At 46.6% G+C, this 16,852-nt stretch overlaps 7 protein-coding genes across 9 annotated transcripts; 5 read left to right on the forward strand and 2 right to left on the reverse strand.

The window, feature by feature from the left end:
• Positions 1–350: 350 nt before the first annotated feature.
• On the reverse strand, positions 351–3,656 carry BDBG_05288 (RING finger protein). Its single transcript, XM_002624473.2, has 2 exons — positions 3,386–3,656; positions 351–3,245 (listed from the first exon to the last, which is right to left on the reverse strand). The coding sequence occupies exon 2, from the start codon at positions 3,154–3,156 to the stop codon at positions 1,234–1,236; it is 1,923 nt and encodes a 640-aa protein (XP_002624519.1). The 5' UTR covers positions 3,157–3,245; positions 3,386–3,656; the 3' UTR covers positions 351–1,233.
• A 67-nt stretch (positions 3,657–3,723) lies between these two features.
• On the forward strand, positions 3,724–5,402 carry BDBG_05289 (dolichyldiphosphatase). Its single transcript, XM_002624474.2, has 3 exons — positions 3,724–4,212; positions 4,302–4,491; positions 4,617–5,402. The coding sequence occupies exons 1-3, from the start codon at positions 4,159–4,161 to the stop codon at positions 5,075–5,077; spliced, it is 705 nt and encodes a 234-aa protein (XP_002624520.1). The 5' UTR covers positions 3,724–4,158; the 3' UTR covers positions 5,078–5,402.
• Positions 5,403–5,419: 17 nt separating this feature from the next.
• Positions 5,420–11,434, forward strand: BDBG_05290 (pheromone-dependent cell cycle arrest protein Far11). The gene is made up of 8 exons (XM_002624475.2): positions 5,420–6,620; positions 6,693–6,868; positions 6,933–7,021; positions 7,075–7,923; positions 7,982–8,103; positions 8,169–8,347; positions 8,411–8,540; positions 8,600–11,434. The coding sequence occupies exons 1-8, from the start codon at positions 5,758–5,760 to the stop codon at positions 9,438–9,440; spliced, it is 3,249 nt and encodes a 1,082-aa protein (XP_002624521.1). The 5' UTR covers positions 5,420–5,757; the 3' UTR covers positions 9,441–11,434.
• BDBG_05291 (alcohol dehydrogenase) lies at positions 8,105–13,350 on the reverse strand (the record flags this gene model as incomplete). 3 transcript variants are annotated; one of them, XM_031722072.1, is made up of 3 exons in its annotated part: positions 11,169–13,350; positions 9,789–11,068; positions 8,105–9,677 (listed from the first exon to the last, which is right to left on the reverse strand). In XM_031722072.1, exon 2 carries the CDS (start codon positions 10,953–10,955, stop codon positions 9,879–9,881), a length of 1,077 nt encoding a protein of 358 aa, XP_031578872.1. In that variant the 5' UTR covers positions 10,956–11,068; positions 11,169–13,350. The 3 variants fall into 3 exon arrangements, with proteins under 3 accessions (XP_031578872.1, XP_031578871.1, XP_002624522.1); XM_031722071.1 differs by having other exon boundaries at positions 8,105–11,068; XM_002624476.2 differs by lacking the exon at positions 8,105–9,677 and having other exon boundaries at positions 9,879–10,976; positions 11,169–11,216.
• Positions 11,793–12,965, forward strand: BDBG_17242 (glutamyl-tRNA (Gln) amidotransferase; the record flags this gene model as incomplete). The annotated part of the gene is made up of 4 exons (XM_031725009.1): positions 11,793–12,219; positions 12,327–12,439; positions 12,499–12,722; positions 12,794–12,965. The coding sequence occupies 4 exons, from the start codon at positions 11,793–11,795 to the stop codon at positions 12,963–12,965; spliced, it is 936 nt and encodes a 311-aa protein (XP_031578873.1).
• On the forward strand, positions 13,193–13,938 carry BDBG_17243 (uncharacterized protein; the record flags this gene model as incomplete). Its single annotated transcript, XM_031725010.1, has 3 exons — positions 13,193–13,219; positions 13,444–13,726; positions 13,832–13,938. The coding sequence occupies 3 exons, from the start codon at positions 13,193–13,195 to the stop codon at positions 13,936–13,938; spliced, it is 417 nt and encodes a 138-aa protein (XP_031578874.1).
• A 1,333-nt stretch (positions 13,939–15,271) lies between these two features.
• BDBG_05293 (66S preribosome component MAK16) lies at positions 15,272–16,769 on the forward strand. Its single transcript, XM_002624478.2, has 2 exons — positions 15,272–15,442; positions 15,525–16,769. The coding sequence occupies exons 1-2, from the start codon at positions 15,381–15,383 to the stop codon at positions 16,441–16,443; spliced, it is 981 nt and encodes a 326-aa protein (XP_002624524.1). The 5' UTR covers positions 15,272–15,380; the 3' UTR covers positions 16,444–16,769.
• The last annotated feature ends 83 nt before the right edge of the window (positions 16,770–16,852 follow it).

A 16,852-nucleotide genomic window follows, 5' to 3' on the forward strand; every position in this document is an offset into this window, starting at 1 on the left:
GAAAAAAAAAAAAAAAAAAAAAAAAAAAAAAAAAAAAAAACCGAATTATGTGATGCCTGTCTCTTGAGTGATGCAACTTTTACCCCCTTTTTTGGTAATCCTTCTCGGCTCTATCCTTTCTCATCCTGCTCATATTCGATATGGGGCTTTAATTGTTATTGTGTTACCTGCCCGGAGCGGTATGTAGTTTGTTCAGGCTTTTTCCTGAGTTATTTACCTCAATTACTTTCATCCCTAGCGAATTGAGGTTTCTGAATTGTTTCCCGCTATTTATGGGGGCACTGCCTCCATTGCGAGGCAGGGTCATTGAACTTGCCGGTATAGAATGCGTCCTGTTAAGCCGTATGTGTTTTTCAAATGCCCTCTCTAAAGCACTTTCTAAATCTATCTATGGCCTCCCCACTCACTCCGAACTGGATAAGTATCCACGCAACCATTTGGCTGCAATTAACGTGGAGAATGAGCAGAGAGCGAATTTACCTCCTGGCGCACACACACGCGCTGTACAATATGATTTAACTATTTGATAACATCCAACGACGTATCTCAGACTTTATAATTTAAACCTACGTGGAGAATAAAGGAAGCATGTAAAAAGGTGTTAATATCACTAGGAGGGAATGCATATGTGAGATAGGGCAATGTATCGTGGTTACTGGCCCCCTCTATAGATATTACAATTATATACGTGTACGAGATTATAGAGTGTGTATTGATCGGCTTAACAATGTGGGTGTGCTTTTTACCGATTACGGGATAAAATGGCAGATATCTAACATTCCAACAATGGGGAACAAAGAGGTGCGTAAAACATTTTATTTGTGGGATGTTGGGGGTATATAGTGCAGTACATATGGATGTGAAGGGGGAAAGGAAGAATGTCCTGTCCTAGAGGTATAAGATATACATGGGGAATATGGGACAATTCGTAAGAGGTATATTTTTCAGGTTGAATCAAATCGGCATGCAAACGTGCCACATCATTGCCAAAGAATAACAAAGAAGTAGTAGAAGAGAAACGTGAGGAAGATAAATAAAACACAATATACACACTCCAAGACCCTTCTCCGTAGGCTGGAAAAAAACTAAATGTGTAGCAGAAAGATAAAAGAGGTTGGAAAAAAATATTTTGTATATATTGTATATGTCCAAACACACGCTGCCGTAGGCGTGTACGCGAAACACGAACTCTTTAATTGTACGGAGTAGTAGTTGTTGACGTGACGTATCGTATCAAAAATCTTCCAGCTCATCGCTGTCCCATTCATCTTCTTGGTCATTCTGTACCAGCTCCAAAAACCGCTGTAATCCAGCCATCTGTCTCGGGGGCGCGGGTGCATTTGGCGGGTTACGTTGCAGACCTCGCATCTCGGCCATTGCTTGAACCTGCAACTGTCGCTCCGCGGCCGCAGCACGGGCTGCATCGTTTGCACGACGGCCATTTTGTTGGTTGACATTGGCGCCAGGGGGCACTGGTGCGGGAGGTGGCGCTCGAAATCGTGCTGCGTTTGGAGGAGCCGGTGCTGGGGGAGGTGGAGGATGTCGTTGGTGTTGTTGATTTAGGTTTCGCGCGCGGTTGTTCGCTCCCTGTCCGTGGTTATTGTTGTTGGCGGTTTCGGCGGCGATTTCCCGCTCAAGGTCTTCGGCGTCATCGTCCTCACTGTCCATCTCAGCTAGTATTTGTGCAGCAGCATCATCCCAATTCGGTCCACCAGGACCGGAATCGTGACCTTCCTCCAATTCCCAAAGACGCATGTAGCAACTGCTGTTTGGATCGTTGAAGTGGCTGTACGGGTTGGATTCGAAGAGCCAGCTTGAACATAGGTAACAGAAGTGGGTGTTGCATTTGAAACAGATCATGTGGTTGCAACCCATTGCTTTCTGGCAGCGAGTATCGCATGTTGGGCATGGTGCTGTGTACATCTTGATGTATTCTTCGCTGGCCTTCTCCGCTGCCGATAATTCAGCCGCTCTTCGAGGATAGCAGAATGCCAGCTCGCCATGCCAGCCCTTTTTGCAGACGCAGCAGAATGCGTAGCTGCAATCCTCACATACTGAGAGACGTTCTGACTTTGGTGGAAGCTGATCTTCTGTCCCAAGGGGATCAAATGGGGTGCGCGAGGTTTCGTCGTCCTCATCGTCTGACAATTCCATCTCCTCGTTGATCGCATCCGTGGTCTTCGGATGTCGTTTTGAGCGAGCAGCACCCTGGCACCATTGGCGAGGACAATAAACAGTTGTTCTATCCGCCTCCAGTTTCCGCTTCCTTTTGAAGTGGACGTAGCGCTGGACAACTTCCTGGTCGAGTGGAATTTGCAAAAGCTCACTTGGATTAAGGGATCGATCCTTTTTCTTTCGGCGCTCAGGAGTCAGGTGTCCTCGCTGTCCGTCTTGTGGTCCATTTCCTGAATCTCTCCCGCAGTTCGGGGACAAACACTTCACCTTGTCAACATCTCCTTCTTTTATGCAAGTGTTATAAAACCCTTGAAGACAATTTATGCAGAAAACATGGGAACAGAGCAACATTCTATGGCAACTTGCCCCCTTCTTAGGTTCCAGACAAACACCGCACTCGAAAGTCTCCTGTTCAAACTTCTGTCGCTGAGCTTGCATATTAAAATCCATAAGTGCAACTTTTAAATCTCGCGATAGGGTAAGGGGCGATTCGGGATCTGACGAAAGATCGAATGACCGCTCCCCTAGTTGTTGTAGATGATCGATATATGTAAATATAACCACATCCTTCCCGCATTCCTCCCATAATCTCTTGCCATCAGTTACTAGTTCAGCGATCTTTGATGGCGGTAACCAATCTGGATTTGTCGTGATAGAAAAGTGAGGAGGTGCAAGGGAGGGATATCCATCGGGAACATCAATTTCCAGCCTGAGAGGCGGAAGATATGAGAGGTAACATGGCACTACCTCTTCTGCATCTACATGCAAGGTGTTTCCATCCTCATGAGTGCTGAGAGATGCCGGCGGAGTTGGGAGTGATGATTGTGGTCGCTGGAATATGACCTTCAAGGGCTTGGTGGGAGAGACGGGAAGCTCAAGAAAAGCCTTGAATTTCGAATCGGGATCTATAACAATTTCGGGGTATATGGCGACAATGGACGACAGCTCAACGGCCCGTTCGTCCTCGCATAGGTCGTCCATTAGTTATTCTCGTGAATTTTTATCGGTTCTCCTTATCGCGTTTTCTATCGTCACAGAGGGGGGTTAGCGGGGTTCGCGGACACGGGCAGCTGCGTGTAAGTTAGTTAACTAGGCCGTTAGAATTCAAGGTTGACTCATTATTCTCTAGGCAGAAAATCAAAGCAGAGAGCAGAGAGCCATTTCAAAGAGATCCGCTGGGCAAAGGAAAAAAAAAAAAAGGCCTCCGTACCTTGACTGTAATCCCGTCATCTCGCCATTGCATTGCGGGGGGAGGTTTGGGACGGGACTTTCTGGGATGAATAAAATATCGGGAGGATGGGAGCACACGGATTTCTAGAGGCAACAGGCGTAAATAGATATAAATAAATACTTGAGGGATATTAGTTGCCTCTTCTATTCTAATATGCGGATTCCGTCAACAAAAAGAAAAAGAAAAATGAACAGCAAGTTGGGGATGGAGGAAGGGGGGAAGTTAAATATACTATTTTTTTGCCGCATATTTACTTCGATATTTAAATATAGTTAAATATTAAGTTAACTTATAAATGGGCGCTGAAGCAATGAACTTTCCTGCCCAACCTTAGTAAAAATAATAAGAATAAGGAATAAGGCATCACCACCACAACGCACGCAATTTAGTCCTTTGTTTTTTTCCCTTTTGCTAAAATATTTTATTCCTTGTCTTATCGTTTGCTTAAATATTTAACTATTTAGCCCGCACTACTACGTATATCATATCCATTTCGTAGCGACGTTTCGCCCTCGTACCACGCTCATCGCGCGTGAGAGGTCGTCTGGCCGAGCGAGGCCTCTTGAGGGTTCCTTTATTTAGCTATTTAAATAGTTGTCTGATGAATTTGGTCCATACTTACTTTGGTTTTGATCTTCTATTGCTCTAGCCTGCTTCTAGCTATTTAGACCTTTAACCATCGAGACATATCAATTTAATCAGCCCAAACATACATTGCCAATTCTAACCTGTCCGCGAGGCTTCAACTCGAGATGGCTGGGATGGATGTCCCTCTGGCATCTCTATCGCTAACTCATGTCCATTATGTGAGTGTTGTCCCTCCCCGTTCTTTTGACGCCGCATTCCATCCTCCCCACTCGGACACTAACATTCCTCCCGCGCGGATATCTCCTAGAACCCGGACGACCCCATATCCCTCGTTTCTGCTTTCCTAGCTCTAGTCCCGCAGGCAATATGCATCATTTATGTTACTCTTATCTGGGCGACGCGGGAGGTCGAAGTGCTGCTTATGTTCGCTGGTCAGATGCTATGTGAAGGGTTAAATTTCTTCTTGAAGCGGCTAATACGCGAGGAGAGACCAGTTCGTATGTTGTTATCTTCCCTGTAGTTAAATAATGGCTTCTTCGTTTTCTGTATGAACTCTACGAGAATAAAAAAAAAAAAAAAAAAAAAAAAAAAAGGCTAATTTGGCTCAATTGGAACCCAACAGAGATGTTCGGGAAGGGCTACGGCATGCCATCTTCCCACTCCCAATTCGTCGCTTTCTTCTCCCTCTCACTTACATTGTTCCTCCTCGTTCGACATGTCCCCGACCTTACTACCAACCATTCCGCATCTACGTTTATGCAACGGGCAGCGCTTTCAGCTCTAGCCTGTGTATGTGCTGGCGCAGTCGCTGCCAGCCGCGTATATCTCAATTACCACACGCCGAAGCAGGTTTTGGCGGGTTGCGCTGCGGGAGTGGTCTGTGGGATATCATGGTTTTTATTCTCTAGTTACCTGCGACGGGAAGGCTGGATTGATTGGGCTTTGGAAACGCAGCTAGCAAGAATGGCTAGAATGCGCGATTTGCTTATTCAAGAAGACCCCGTGGAGGCGGGTTGGCAACGGTGGATGGAAAGGAGTGTTGCATCTAAACGGACCTCCAAGGCTTCTGGTAAGCTTAATTGACAATTTCTCTGGTTGGCTGAGGTCTGACATTGGAGTTTTCTAATTTATTTGCGTATATACACATTGAGCTATTAGTATAATCATGCCTTGTTGAGCGTTGTCTGCGCATTGGTAGTAGGCGTATTGCATTTTCCGCCCTGTCCCATTTTTCTAGATCTGTGGACGTGTATCTGTACATATACATAGAGTAGTGTCCGAGCTGCATAAACCAATGCAACTCCTTCCATACAGTACCGAGCGATTGAACAATCCAATTTGTCCACGATTCTCCTTGAGAGCTGGTCGCAAGCGATCAATAACCATATCACGTGATATAACTATATCGGATTTTATTTCATCCGGATCCTGTGTGTTATCGTATCCCTTCAACATCTTGAAGAAGAGGAGGATATCTTGATATCAAACACAGCAGCAGTTCGGTGAATCCAAACTATGGGGAATTTGAATGCAACTCGCTATCTAAATACCCGTTGACCATGAAGGATTCTGCCTCAGAATCTCTGCGTTGTGGCTTCTTGCCCTTACTTTATACCCCATCTTTGGAGTGAGACCAAGCAGGACAGCTGGTGGCCACCACATATAACGTTCGAGTTTCTCCACTGTTTTGCGACTTATAAATACATATTCCATTCCAAGTTAGAATATCCGGTATTTGGCCCATTTTAGATACCCAACAGGCCATGGATTCTCCATCGAAGTCTCGGCGTTCCGACATACCGGAGCACCATATTGTCCACGCGGACGAGATTGACCAGTTGGGGACTGATATTTCCACAGTTCCCGATGATCAACTCATGCCGGAACTGGTTGAGGGTTTTAAAGCTGAACAAGCTCGCAAACCTGATCCCAACGACTTTCCTGGCCTTCCCCAACGCCATGGACGAGAACCGGCGCGCCGGGAACTGCGTAGGGATGCAAGTGCGGCCCCACCACCGCCCATGAAGCCGCCACCACCAGCGCCTGTGCACCAGAATATAGGGTCTCCAACGGATTCCTTGAGTCTAGCCCAGCTGCGGAAACTAGTCCACGAGATGCCCAGGCCTGACCAGCCTGCTTATGCATTTGAGTACGCTGACTGTCAGCCATTTCCGAAGGAGGTAGACGAGTGGTTCCAGTACAATGAGCCGGACCGTCTTATGCTGCTGGGGTCCAAGGCTTCCTTTGAACAGAACTGGTCGGAGTTTTACCAAAACCGTATGAGTCCCCCGGCGGTTTCTGAAGTTCCCTGGGTTGATGTTACCGAGGATATTCGTGCGAGCTTCGTTACCCGTATGATTGGGTCTCTCGATCATGCAGATTTGTTTATCCGTATTGAAGCTCTCGAGGTTGTTTGTTATCTTATAACGGGGGCTTGGGCTGTCACGGCTGGCAAAAGTTCAGAAGATCCTCCGGCTGGATTTTCAAAATTTGAATCATTGGAGGAGTGTCCAAAGTCAAGGTCGATGCAGATTAAATGGATGGTAAATAATATATTGCTTGTGCATCAGTGTGGTGGAATTCCTGTATTATTTCAGGCCATGAAACGGATTTTTGAGAAGGACCAGTCAGTGAATCCATCTACCAAAGATGCAATGTTTGTATTTGCGTCTTTGTTTTACTAATATGCGTATGCCAGGCCAATAACAAACGCGGATGCGAAATTTTTCGAGACGGAAAACGGAACGGCTGCGTATTATGCGGCTCGTGAGAGAGAAGCCAATCTCATTTTGACTGCTATGTACCTAGTCGTAGAGGTGGCTCGCATACAGGAGCAATCGAACCCGGATCAAGCTGGCTTGAAGAATGATATTGGTATGTTTTGATTACTATTCTTCCTCCAGAAGAATTAAGCTATAGCTGACTGTTCCCTCGAAAGCTGCGTTAAAACCGAATATCCTTGTTTTCCTCGTCGAAATTATTGCGCGATTGCGCTGGGAAGATGCAACCAGCATTCCATTAACTAGAGTAAGTTTAAATCCCATTTTCATCTAAAGTATGTCGTTCTTAAATGTTTCTAGGTTATCCTCCTGCTATGGAAATGCCTTCTACTATTATTCGGAGGGTCCGAGAGCTTAGCGCGAGTGAAAGCAGTTCTGGAGCCTAAGTATGGTGCCTTGGAAGATGCGTCGAAGTCTTCCAAGTTACCTGTTCTTACTGCTTCTCCCCTTGATTATCACATATTCCGACAAGAAATTACCTCCAAATACCCAGCATACAATCCTCCTCCTCCGCTAGTACCCTTTGAGCTGGAGAACAATTCTATACTTCCCCCTTTACCAAGCCATTCCAGCAGATATAATTCAGGATCAACATTATTTTCTGGCATTGGACCGGCCTCATTAAGCGGAAACGGGTCTATCCTCCACCAATCCGTGCACATTGCGACGCCCGCTCCATCACCTCCGCCATCACCCATGGGACCAGGAGGAAAAGGGGGTAAAAAACAAAATTATCAAACCAACCAACATTTCCCTTTCATGTATCCACCTCTTGACCAGACTAGCAACGATATTGGTGGAAAGGGAAGTAGTGAAGTTCAAGATAGAGTTGTGGGTAAGAAATGGGAAGGAAGTGATGTACCTGCCTCTATAATCGAAGCTGGCCAGTTGTTCTCCAGTCGAATGAAGATGACGAGAGCGATGCGCCAACTCTGGGAGGAACGAGAGAGATTCCTCAAATATGATAGAGGCTGGGATGCCACAGAATTCGATGATGATAAGCCGGCGACTGACTGGCTGGCTGATCTTGAGTCTGAATCGGAGGACAAGAAAGCTGAAAAGAAAAAACCTGACGTAGGTTTCCAACATGTGAAGGAATCCGATGACCCATACGTCCAGGAACGCTTAGATGCTGTCGAAGACTTCTATGTAAGTTAAACTTGTCCGTTCTGCCTCATGTATCCCTGACTGACGTCCGCTTTTACAGAGCCAAGCTTTTCCCAATCTACAATCCATAGTCATTGTCCTTTTGAAAGAGATTTTAATAAACATTACAGAAGCTGCGGCATTGCAGTCAAAAACAAACGGACCCAATGGCTTCAGACATGGGTGAGATCTCTTGGTTCCATAGAAAGTAGTGAATATCCGAAAAGCTAACACTATGTTCTTATTAGGCCCGCAAAAGCTTCTTTGTTCGATGATATGGCTGCGCCGAATTCAGCTTCCCAAGATATGGAACGGGGAGACGACAATCAATGCAGTGAAGAACTCGACGCCATCAGACACCGAGAAATAACTTCCGCTGCTATTTCAGGGTGCCTTTTAATCATGCTGAAATGGCTCAAGCGGTCGCGTATGTTCCAGTTCCAGCTCTGGATGTGGCTTTAGTCAGATATTTTGCTAACATAATTCCCAGATATACTAAAATTCGAATACATGACACAATTACTGCTCGATTCAAATTATCTTCCTCTTATATTGAAAATGTTCATCCATCAGGAGATCGATAGGGTTGTTGCGCAGCGAAATGATCGAGATGATCTGAGGTATGTTGCCAGAGCTGCACCTACAACAGTGATTGAGCTTAATTGCTAATTTGATTTAGCTTTTTCCACTTCTGCCACGTCCATTCTAACCAACCCCCGGAAATTGCAACCTCACCCGAACCGGAGGAACCCGATAGCGAGGATGATGCAGCCCCACCCCCTATTACTCGCAATGCCCGACCCCAGCAATCTGCACCAAACAGCTCCGCTCGCCCAGCATCACCACAAAAGTTGCAGTCCAATCCTCCCGACCACCCTCCACCCCTCCCCGAAGTCGATGAGTTAGGTTACCCCAGTGCACCCGCGCCCACAGGGCCGATCACCACCTACTCCTTCCGAAACTTCTTCTCGTCGATTAACTTCTTGCACATAATGCAAAAGATCACCCGGGACAAAGCTCACAGGTGCCTGCTACTCGTCCAGTACAAATCCAGCAACATCCTACGGAAGGGGATCAAAGTTCCCGATCCACGTCTTCGCCTTTACACGCTCAAGCTGGTGAAGTCGCAAGTCCCTTACTGCGGGCGGAAATGGCGCCAGAGCCACATGCGCGTCATCACGGCCATTTATCTATATTGCCGTCCGGAGCTGCGCGACGACTGGCTGGCTGGAAGTGATGTGGATGCCGAGGTTGAAGAGTCATTGCCCATGGAGCAAACGCTGCGCGGCCTCACGCACTGGTGGCACCTGCGCAAGTATAAAGATACAATGGCATTTGAAGACGGGAACACATTAATGGATGAAGAGCGAGATTTCTTCGTGCGAGAGCTCGAGAACATGGGGTGGGGGATGACCGGGGATGAGATGCTGAATGCGGCTAGTGAAGAAGGGGAGCCGATTCCGGGGCTGAATGGGGCTGAATGGGGAGATCCCGGGGCGATGCAACCGGAGAACTGGTGAATAAGAAAACAGCTGCCTCTTTTTTCTTTTTTCGTCCTTTTTTCCCTTATTAGACGCCTAGGCTATGCTTGTCTATACATGATTCCGTTTCGTGTTGTGATATTCGCGCGTTCAGTCCTTCTTTCATTTCATTGGACGGATTATGAATTATGGAAAAGGAATAGTATTTTTAGAGGCTGCAGCTTTCTTTCGTTCCTTGGTTGCTGTTTTATCTTTCATAACTTGCTTTCTCGTCTTCTTTTGTGCTTATTTCGCACGTTTGACTGATGGTCAGTTTGAATTTGATATCCAAGATGCTGAGAGGCTTGTTGCTGCTGCAGTTACTTCCAAAGGAGATGTATCACTCACTGCCTTTTCTTAGTCTCAACTTAATCTTACAGTTGTCAGAGAGGTATGTAGTTAAGCTCTAGTACCAACAAAACCCCGCAGCTCCCCGCATCATATCCTATCTAAATGAGCAACTTCGGCCTCATCCGCTTCATAATTCAACGCTTCGATTTCTGCATGCACATATGGGATCCCCTCTTCCCCCCTCCTCTGCGCAGTTAACAGCTCAATTTCACCCGGATAGTAAATCCTATCGACCCCTTCCATCTTCTCCCCGCCAACTACCCTCTGGTACAAGTAATCCATCCGCGCTTTGAACTCCTCCAAATCCATAAACAAGTCAGGTTTAATAGCCACAATGAAATGGCCCACATTAGCCTCTTTCGACGGATCATATGGGCCCGTAACATGTCCGGCAAACGACGAGCCGGACAAAACCCCAGAAAACACATCCATCATTATCGCTAGTGCCGATCCCTTCGGCCCACCCATCGGCAACATCACCCCCTTCAACGCTGCAGCAGGGTCCGTGGTCGGCGCACCATTTCCATCCAACGCCCAGCCCTCCGGAATCTGCTCTCCCCGCCTATGGGCTTTATAGATTTTGCCTCTGGCAGCAATCGAGGGGGCCATGTCAAGGATGAACGGTACCCCAGATTTACCGCCGGGTGCCCCACATGCAATCGGCGAGACACCCATTAGTTTCTCCCTGCCGCCCCACGCAGGCAGTGCTGGGGACGAATTCGTAAAGACCAGACTCATCATCTCCGCATCCACTGCCTGCCGGACAAACGAGGCTGACATGCCAAAGTGGTTCGAGTGCCTGACAGAGACCATGCCAATACCGTACTCTTTCGCCATGCCAATGGCATGGTCCATGGCGGTGTGTGCAGCGACGAAGCCAAAGCCGTTATGCCCATCTACTAGGGCGACGACTGGGGTTATCTGCTGCACGGAGGGGAGGGCGGCGGGGTCCAGAACACCCTGGCGGATTCGGGTTAGGTAGGAAGGGATGCGGTTTATGCCGTGGCTGTCGACGCCGCGTAGATCGGCTTCGACGAGGCATTTGGCGACTATGGCGGCGTTTTTGGGAGGGACGGCGTGTTTTTCAAGGAGGGTCCGGACGAAGGTCTCCGCAATGGATGGCGCAACTAGGATGGTTTGAGGTGAGGGTTGGGGAACCTCCATCCTGAGTCCTTTTTGTTATAGCTAAATTGAAATGGATATAGACATTAGTTTTAAAAATCAATTTTCTATCCCCCTATCCAAGTATTTCCTCCCGGTTCACGAGTGGTTATGACCTGCCCTCAGGTCAGCTCAAATCCGCCGTTGCTATTTTCGCCTAAAGATCCAACCAGCCAGTGAGCTGGTGGCTAGAAACGAATATCCGTCTATACATACATTGAGGAAATAATAGTGCAATCAGCAGTCGAATGTCTGGAGAGTACGGAATCGTAGATACTCATCGTCGGCCATCGGCAATCGTTCCGTCCATCGACGTCAACATATTGCTGGATTAGGGCGGGGCTAACGGCTAAATACGCCAATGCCGAACGCGGGGAAACGAGAGCCGAAGCTGGCAAGTACAACGGTAGAGACTTATCAGATCAGAGGCAATACTCATTTTATGGGGAATTCACAGCAAATGCATGGCGGATATAGGATAAATATTTGTGTTCATGAGTTTTTAGAAGCTATTTGTAGTTGATTGGCTTCATCAGCGTTTTTGACTTTCAAGCGGAAACATATAGAGCAATCTAACCTGTTCCGCAGCAAGGTTTATTTATTGTACACATCTCATGCGCTAAAAGTGTCCGGGTATTTATAGTTCTACTTCTTCCCCAATGTCCATCTGTCTGCTTTCGTTATTGGCTTTTACCTCTTATCTTTGGCGACTTCAGCAGGTTTATACATATTTTTTTCCATTTTAATTTTATCGTGTACGGTGTTGTAGTATGAAAGCATAACCCCTAGATATATATACGTCAATTCTTCCCCAAGATAAAAACCTGCAAGTTAGTCAACATGGTGCATTGGAAAGAAATCGTTCGGGAGAAGCGCCGTAGCCAAGCAGAATCCATCCCTCCCGCGTGGCGATTACAGTCTATTGCCGAGGATTTCGTCAATTCCATAGACGTGATCGAATCGTGTGGCATCCTCTCGAGCGAGGAGCTGCAAATCACGAAGATCACCGATGCAGTCTCACTGTTGCACCAGATAGCAACTGGATCGCTGTCTAGCTTCGAGGTGACGACAGCTTTCTGTAAACGGGCTGCCATTGCGCATCAGTTGATCAACTGCTGTACAGAGATGTTTTTCGAACGTGCTTTGGAGCGAGCGAGGGAACTTGATGGGTATTTGGCGAGGACGGGGAATGTCGTTGGGCCGTTGCATGGATTGCCGATCTCGATCAAGGATGGCTTTGATATTGAGGGGATAGATACCACGGTTGGTAAGGCATCCCTTTGAAATACCACACCTATGTATTCTGCTCGATGTTCAAGGGGTGGAGTGGAAGGTATATATCATGTTACGTACTGACATAAAACATCTATCCAGGGTGGGCTGGGTTGATCGGAAAACCGGCAAAGAAATCCGGGAGCGTTGTTAGACTACTGCTTTCTTTGGGAGCAGTGCTCTATGTTAAAACGAATATACCACAGTCACTTATGGTAGGTTTTCCTTTATTGAGAAACTCGTGTCAATGTGATCCTGACATCTGCCGTGATAGATGTCGGATTCGTATAACCATGTATTCGGTCAATCCGTCAACGCCTTCAATAAACACCTCATCTCAGGGGGCAGCTCGGGGGGTGAGGGTGCTTTGGTTGGGGCTCAGGGCAGTATCCTTGGTGTCGGGACCGATATAGGGGGTTCAATTCGAATTCCCGCTGCGTTACAAGGGCTGTACGGGTTGCTCCCGTGCGTCGGACGCATTCCATGGGAAAAATCATCGTGTGTATTCTTACCTTTTTATCAGCGAGGAACATTCTCCGGCTTGTGTTTTAACCAATCTTGAATTTTAGGATGACGCAAATTTATATCGTACCGCCAGTAGCTGGCCCTATCAGCTATACCCTGGAAAACGTCGAAATGTTCATGAAAGCTGTAGTGTCTTCTCGCCCGTGGGAAACCGACCCAAGAGCATTACCCATCCATGGCGAGAGGAACTCACCAAGCCGCCCGCCAGACCGTTAAGGATAGCCTTCATTTTCGACGATGGGTTTGTGAAACCACAGCCTCCGATAACCCGAGCGCTGCGTGAAACCGCGGCTAAATTCAAAGCAGCAGGCCATGAAGGTAGAGTTTGGCAGATCGCCTCCAACCATCGGGTGTGAATAGCCATTAACTGTTGGTAGTAATCGAGTGGGACGCTTCTTCGCACGATGAGGGTATCAATATATGGCTGAAAGCCGTAATGGCCGATGGTGGAGAAGAATGCCGAAACATGTGTACGTTGGCTAACGAGCCCCTAATCCAGGGTATGCTTGTTGGCGAAGAGCGGGATAAGCTAAACATCTAGCAACGGCAGCAAGTATGTACATCCAAACTCCATTTCTACCCATGGTCAATTCAATAATACCACTATTTTTATTTTTATTATTATTATTATTATTATTTCTTGCTGCTGTGCCGGTTCCGAACCACTTCTCGAAGAAGCTAACCCAAGCCACAGCTCGATGTGCAGAAAATCGCCTATAGGGAAGCGTACCTTGCCCACTGGAACAGAACTGGTATCGACGCACTGATAATGCCAGTTATGGCCTGGGTCAATTTTAAACCGCGCACTTGGGTTGAAAGTAAGCAGTTGCTCGGCTACAGCGCCCTTTGGAACTTGCTCGATTACGCAGCCCTGACGGTTCCCATTACCAAGGTTGATCCTGTCATCGACGCACCGGATAGTGAGTGGATTGGGTACAAGGCTCGGAATGAATCGGATGCTTTTAATCATAAGCAATGTGAGTTTTCCTATATATGTATTTTTCCGCTGGTGTATTTCGGATCTATATCCTTGGATATACATGTTTGTGTGTGTATCGTTATCGCTGACTAGGTGATTATAGACAACGTAAATTTGGTTAAAGGAATGCCAGTTTCGCTGCAGGTCGTGACGGGGAGACACGGAGAAGAGAAAGCGATTTCGATTGCCAAAGTTATGGAGAACTTGTGAAATAGAAAGTGTTAGACGTTGTAGATTTATGTCAGAAGGATGCCCTCGAAGTGTAGATTTTGTGACCATTTCATTCACGCATGGGGAGTGGTTCCAGAAGTGTCAATTACTGCAAGACGTCAAGTGGGTTCATAGAACTTTAGAGTCGATATGGTTTTCTAGCTTGGATAGTTGGTAGTGAACACATGTATAATTCAATGGAATCAACATACAAAAGGATGAGGAAGTCATTCACGGGGGAAGGAAGGGCGAAGGAATGAGAGTGAGCATGGTAACGATATCCGATAGAGGCATCGTGGAGAGTAATAGGGAATAGAAATGAAATGAGAACTCTATAGATATGGGTAAAAGGGAATCAGTTCTTCTCCGCACTGCCGGCGCACTTCCGATGAATCAATATGCTATGCCGTACAAGAAGTTCCGCCGATGCCGCGAACCGGCGGCAAGATTCACAGTAGAAACGGATTTTTTCGATATGCTCTTCGAAACACAGCGCTGACTTTTAACCCGACCCGTTCGGGGCATATTCCGTAGTCGGTTCAAGGTGGTGCTAACTAGTAACAGTAACGGTATCTCGATACGTACTTCTGGAATTAGTTATGGATGATACCCTTCGTTTGGCAACGTTGAGCATCGCGATTCTGTAATGAGGATTCGAATATCCGCGATATAGGGACGTTGAGAAACTCTGGCAACACTTTCCAGCAGAGCAAGAAGTGCACAAACAAATAAAATACAAGCTTGCAGGCTTGTTACTATAACGTGTAGCGGGATCAATCACATATATGGGCCAAAATGAGACAACTATTAGGCCGAGAGGGATATTGCTCTCTTAAGAGATTCAGAGAGAGCGTGTGTGAAATAACAACAGGACCATGCAATTAATAAAGAAGAGCGCAAAGGGGGCATACAGAAATCAAAGTTCTGAGTAGATGTGGCTTGTCATCTCAGAGAGCTTCTCAATTATATGAGCAGCTGGAACTGCGCTCCTCCTGACTTCAGAAGTGAAGATCAAATGAAAGCAAACAGAAAGAGTGTTTGGAACACAATTATGGATTTCGTGATGCCCTGCGACATGATCAACAGGTGATTCCTTTTACTCTTGTTAATATACGGAGTAATAGTAATGTAGTAGTTACATATACGCGTAGCGTAGTATAGCGAAGAATAAGAATAAACGAACAAGTTGAAGAGAGAAAGATAAGATAGATAAGATAAGATAAGATAAGGTTTGCGAGGCCAAGCAAGTTGGGTTGGCAACACAGCCACGTGATCTTTCTTGGCCGAATATTTTTTCTTAACAAAAAAAAAATAAAAATGAATTCAGACCAAACAAAAACGCAGTGCTGATGAGATAAAAAATATAGTAGTCAACATCGGACTCTTTTAACACACTCTTATCAGACGCTTAGAGGAGGGCGTGTGAAATCCCATTTGGGAATATGTCTTCAGACGAAATCGTTTGGCAGGTTATAAACCAACAATTTTGCTCCTACAAACTTAAGTATGTTCCAATGCATCATCACCTGGCCATGGTTCCCGCTGCCCTATATGAAGGACTATACCTAACTTTTATCATTCTGCAGGACTACGAAAGGCCAGAATTTCTGCCGGAATGAATATAACGTGACCGGCCTCTGCAATCGACAATCATGTCCGCTCGCAAACTCCCGATATGCCACGGTCCGCTCCGACCCAGCAACGGGCGCGATGTACCTGTACATGAAGACAGTTGAGCGATCGCACATGCCCAGCAAGTGGTGGGAACGGATACGATTATCATCAAACTATGCAAAAGCTCTCGAACAGCTCGATGAGCGCCTGATCTACTGGCCCAAATTTTTAATCCACAAGTGCAAACAGCGTCTTACTAGGCTGACGCAGGTGTCTATACGGACGAGAAAGCTTATTAAGGAAGAGGAAAGACTGGGAGAGAAATTGGTTGCGAAGCTGGCGCCTAAGATTCGGCGGAGAGAGGAGACTCGTGAACGCAAGGCGGAGGCTGCTGCGAAGGTGGAAAGGGCCATTGAGAGAGAGCTGATTGAGAGATTAAGGAGTGGTGCTTACGGCGATCGACCGCTGAATGTGGAAGAGGGCGTCTGGAAGAAAGTCCTGCGTGGTCTGGAGAGGCAGGGAGAGGGCGAACGGGACGAGGACCTTGATGAAGGTATTGAAGAGGAGGAGGAAGAAGAGCAAGGTGTTGGCGAGGTCGAGTATGTTAGTGACATTGACGAGGAGGAGGACGATTTGGAAGACATGGAGGACTGGTTAGGTGACAGTGCAGAGGACGACGCGGAGGATGATGATGAGGATGGCGATGAGGATGACGATGAAAGTGAGGATGATAGTGAAGAAAGCAGTGAAGCAGATGAAACCCCGAAGAAGCCTGTATCTGGCGGCAAGCGGAAACGCGGCGTGGTTCCTCCCAAACCACGGAAGAAGGGTGGCCGGGTTGAGATCGAGTATGAGACGGAGGGGCCAGCGAAAGAGGGACTATTTGCTTGAATACAACTGCGATCACGGAGAAGCATTAGTTTAAGGCTATTATATTTTGTTTTTCTTTGGCTACATGGCGTTTAGGAATGGTGAATAGTTTTCAGGTGCCGGATGATTTTCTTATATAGAAATGGCTCTGATATGTTGGACACCTTCAACATCAAGTTATCATCCTGTTCACTGGAGCCTTATGTGTATTTATATAGATACCTTTTAACTGTTTCAATGAATCTCATTATTTAATTACTATCAGCCCGGCACTGGACCTCCATGCTTCACAGGCCCCTTCTGGCGCACTCAAAAAAAAAAAACCATACCGGAAGCATGTAGAGTTATTAATAACCGAACAGATATTTTAATAATAAAGATTAGAATATTAAATAACTAGATATAATTATGATTAAAAAATAAGTAAATT

Source organism: Blastomyces gilchristii (assembly GCF_000003855.2).
Source record: "Blastomyces gilchristii SLH14081 genomic scaffold supercont1.10, whole genome shotgun sequence".
In the NCBI taxonomy this organism is placed as follows: domain Eukaryota; kingdom Fungi; phylum Ascomycota; class Eurotiomycetes; order Onygenales; family Ajellomycetaceae; genus Blastomyces; species Blastomyces gilchristii.

What these genes read in the sequence shown, in the direction of transcription:
- BDBG_05288 (XM_002624473.2), bottom strand. Translation starts at nt 3,156, where the DNA reads ATGGACGACCTATGCGAGGACGAACGGGCCGTTGAGCTGTCGTCCATT.
- BDBG_05289 (XM_002624474.2), top strand. Translation starts at nt 4,159, where the DNA reads ATGGCTGGGATGGATGTCCCTCTGGCATCTCTATCGCTAACTCATGTC. An exon ending in CGCTAACTCATGTCCATTAT is followed by an intron (nt 4,213 to 4,301) that starts GTGAGTGTTGTC and finishes GATATCTCCTAG; the next exon opens with AACCCGGACGACCCCATATC. An exon ending in ACGCGAGGAGAGACCAGTTC is followed by an intron (nt 4,492 to 4,616) that starts GTATGTTGTTAT and finishes GGAACCCAACAG; the next exon opens with AGATGTTCGGGAAGGGCTAC.
- BDBG_05290 (XM_002624475.2), top strand. Translation starts at nt 5,758, where the DNA reads ATGGATTCTCCATCGAAGTCTCGGCGTTCCGACATACCGGAGCACCAT. An exon ending in CGGATTTTTGAGAAGGACCA is followed by an intron (nt 6,621 to 6,692) that starts GTCAGTGAATCC and finishes TGCGTATGCCAG; the next exon opens with GCCAATAACAAACGCGGATG. An exon ending in CCCAATGGCTTCAGACATGG is followed by an intron (nt 8,104 to 8,168) that starts GTGAGATCTCTT and finishes TGTTCTTATTAG; the next exon opens with GCCCGCAAAAGCTTCTTTGT.
- BDBG_05293 (XM_002624478.2), top strand. Translation starts at nt 15,381, where the DNA reads ATGTCTTCAGACGAAATCGTTTGGCAGGTTATAAACCAACAATTTTGC. An exon ending in TTTTGCTCCTACAAACTTAA is followed by an intron (nt 15,443 to 15,524) that starts GTATGTTCCAAT and finishes ATCATTCTGCAG; the next exon opens with GACTACGAAAGGCCAGAATT.